A 2,730-nucleotide genomic window follows, 5' to 3' on the forward strand; every position below is an offset into this window, starting at 1 on the left:
CATTTAAGTCTAACTAATTTATCTACCAAAATCTTAGCTGTTCTTTCATAAACATTGTACTGCCAGATGTCAACTTAACCATTGCAAGTACTACCAAATATGTAGTGTTAAACCATTTAAGGAAAATTGTCCGAGACTTCATTTGATTTTAGGAGGCTTCATTTATTAGAAAATATAAAATTAACTTATTTGATCTAAAGAGGCACATAAATTATCTCATTTTATATTGTAAAATATTCAATTTATCTTTCCAATGAGAAATTAAAGAGAAAGCAAAAAGTAGAAAGCAGGGCATGATAAAAATTTCTTTGTTCTTCTTCTGAGAATCAATTATTACATAGAGAACAATCTTTCTGGTTTGAAAAACTGATAAAAAATCACTAACATAACAGCCACAATTGTAGCTTCTAAAACACCAATAATCAAAAATGACATTCCATGTACTCAATTCAACTACAATTTTTGGTTCATAAAAAACTATCAAAGTCAAATCAGTCACATGATCACGAAATTCAAGAACAATGTCTGGTTCATACTCTTCCATTTTTTCAAAAGACATTGCATCCAAATCCTGTCCATTGCTTCTCACAGTGATCCATTCATCATCATCATCATCAAATTCCCAAACGGTCTCATTTGCACACAATCCTAGAATTCTGACTCGTGGACTGGAAGAATGACTCGAAGAATTCGAGGAACAACAATCAGACGTGGAACCTACATCATGAGTTGTTTCCAAAGAGTCCCAATCCCAAAAACCTCCTTCCAACACAGTCGTCGGTGTTTCCGAATCAGACACAGATTCCTTAAACTTCCCAACAAACTCATGTCCGAGAAGCTCAACCACCGACCACCTCTCATTTGGATCTCTCGTCAAACACTTCCTCAAAAAATTCCTCCCCTGTTCCGACACAAAATTAGGAATCTCCGGCACATCACCGGAGAATCCAACCCGATACAAAACCGCGGCCGGATCAGAAACACCCTGCCACGGCATTTTCCCTGTGATCATCTCCAACACAGTACATCCCAAAGCCCATACATCCGCAGGAAACCCCTGTTCCTCCCCACGCGCCACCTCCGGAGCCATGAAAGCCGGTGAACCAGAAATCACCAACTCCTCCTCCACCCTCCGAGCACAACCAAAATCAGCAATCTTCACACCTTGTTCCATCAACAACACATTCTGTCCCTTCAAATCACAATGCACTATACCATTCGAATGAAGGTAATTAAGTCCAAGTAGAATTTGTCGCGCGTAGAATCCCACCAAAGCTTCTTCCATTCCATTTCCATTCCGAACCGCATCAGCTAGTGTTCCCTTAGACGCATACTCCATAAACAAATTAAACAAATGAACACCGTTTTCAAACGTGACATCACAACCTCGGTAGTCAACAATTTGTGGACACTTAACCTTCGAGAGAATCTCTTGTTCTTTCTTCAGAAACTCCGAGCGGTGAAGCTCCGTAGATTTCACAGCAAACACTTGGTCCGAATAGCGATGCTCCGCGAGGTAGACAGTGGCGGTTGAGCCCCGGCCGATGATTCCACCTCTAGTCCAGGCCATTATGATAAAGAAGAAATTTGTTGAGTTTGTTTTGTTTGGAGTGAGAGATATAGATATACTCCAGTACCTTAGTTAATTAGGAGAATTACAATTATGTATCTATTATCTATATATATAGTGTGAAGGTTAAAAAGTTTGGTTTAAATTGGAGTGTTGTGGTTGGCTTAATGGTGAGGGAAAGAGGTTATATGATATGATTGTGATGTGGAAAGTTTTTTGGTTGTGTAGAATGGACGGCCGCCGTCTTGTTAAAATGGGAGGGATCCACGTGTCAAAACGAGGATGAAATGAAACAACTTATGTTGTTGTTGATGTTGGCCGGCCACGCTAGCTATAACACTCCATCAACATTAATATTGCTTGATTAATTAGATTAGATTAGATTTAAGCATGAAAAATGATTTAATGAATGAGGTAATTAAGGAGACGCTGCACATGATAGCACGTGGTATGTGAAAGAAGAAACGCGCAAAGATAGAAAATTAAAGAGGAGCGTGCTTTGTGAGGTAATGAAGGCATGGAACATTTTTGTGTGGTGGCATATTCCATTCTTGTGTTACTATAAATTAGTACTATTAAAAAATCTTGTTAATGTTATCTTTTACAGCTAGATAGCCCATTACTTGTTTTCGTTAATGTATATGTTTTTGGTGAAAACTATTCTTATTCCTTACTCATTTTTGCCTTGAAAACAATGAAAATTATCTTATAGTGAAATGGATTAATTCAATGAACAAGAATTCGTTCAAGTTAGTTAGGCCAATTAAAAATGACAACTGTGAACTTACGTACATATATACATACATTGAACTTTGACTGTCTATACTGTAATGTCAATTATTGACTAGGAGTACAAGACTAAAAGTAGGCAATGAGATTAGTTAGTTATACTACATAAACTTAATCACTACATTTTGTTGATTTTTTAAGTCAAAGTTATCGATGCTTTTGTTTAAATTAAAGAAACTAAGTTCATTTGATTAGTTAGGTAGGTGGATTGTATACGAAGCAAATACAAAAGGTAACAGTGAAAGTCAATTTAAAGGGAAAACGCACTATAGATGTATAGGTAGAGAGAGATATATTAAAAAAATGGCATAGGATAGGATGATGGGTTTTATGAGTGTAAAGTGAGAGTGAAGAATTCAAAGGGAAGGACA

The 2,730-nt window shown here is 37.0% G+C and overlaps 1 protein-coding gene across 1 annotated transcript; it reads right to left on the reverse strand.

Moving 5' to 3' along the window:
• Positions 1-211: 211 nt before the first annotated feature.
• Positions 212-1,912, reverse strand: LOC127112965 (mitogen-activated protein kinase kinase kinase 18). The gene has a single exon (XM_051046410.1). The coding sequence runs from the start codon at positions 1,568-1,570 to the stop codon at positions 212-214; it is 1,359 nt and encodes a 452-aa protein (XP_050902367.1). The 5' UTR covers positions 1,571-1,912.
• Between the last annotated feature and the right edge of the window lie 818 nt (positions 1,913-2,730).

The sequence above is a fragment of the Lathyrus oleraceus genome, chromosome 1, assembly GCF_024323335.1.
Source record: "Lathyrus oleraceus cultivar Zhongwan6 chromosome 1, CAAS_Psat_ZW6_1.0, whole genome shotgun sequence".
NCBI lineage: Eukaryota > Viridiplantae > Streptophyta > Magnoliopsida > Fabales > Fabaceae > Lathyrus > Lathyrus oleraceus.

What these genes read in the sequence shown, in the direction of transcription:
- LOC127112965 (XM_051046410.1), bottom strand. Translation starts at nt 1,570, where the DNA reads ATGGCCTGGACTAGAGGTGGAATCATCGGCCGGGGCTCAACCGCCACT.